The 300-nt window shown below is 24.3% G+C and overlaps 1 protein-coding gene across 1 annotated transcript; it reads left to right on the top strand.

Annotated features, from left to right (window-relative positions):
• PRSY57_0028000 (rifin) lies at window positions 1-300 on the top strand (the record flags this gene model as incomplete). Its single annotated transcript, XM_020114337.1, has 1 exon — window positions 1-300. A coding segment is annotated over one exon (300 nt), but the record flags the coding sequence as incomplete, so codon positions are not given.

The raw sequence follows: 300 nt of genomic DNA on the forward strand, positions 1-300 counted from the left end.
ACTGATGTTTCTATTCAAATAGATATGGATAATCCTAAACCTATAAACGAATTTACAAATATGGATATAAACCCCTATAAATATACTATGGATACTATACAGGATGATCTGGAAAAATATAATGAACCCTACTACTATGATTATTATGAAAATGATATTTATTATGATGTAAATGATGATAAAACATCTGTGGATCATATAAATATGGATTATAATAAGATGGATAATAATAATTCGGATGTACCTACTAAAGTACAAATTGAAATGAATATTGTTAATAATAAAAAGGAGATTTTCGAA

The sequence above is a fragment of the Plasmodium reichenowi genome, assembly GCF_001601855.1.
Source record: "Plasmodium reichenowi strain SY57 chromosome Unknown, whole genome shotgun sequence".
In the NCBI taxonomy this organism is placed as follows: Eukaryota; Apicomplexa; class Aconoidasida; order Haemosporida; family Plasmodiidae; genus Plasmodium; species Plasmodium reichenowi.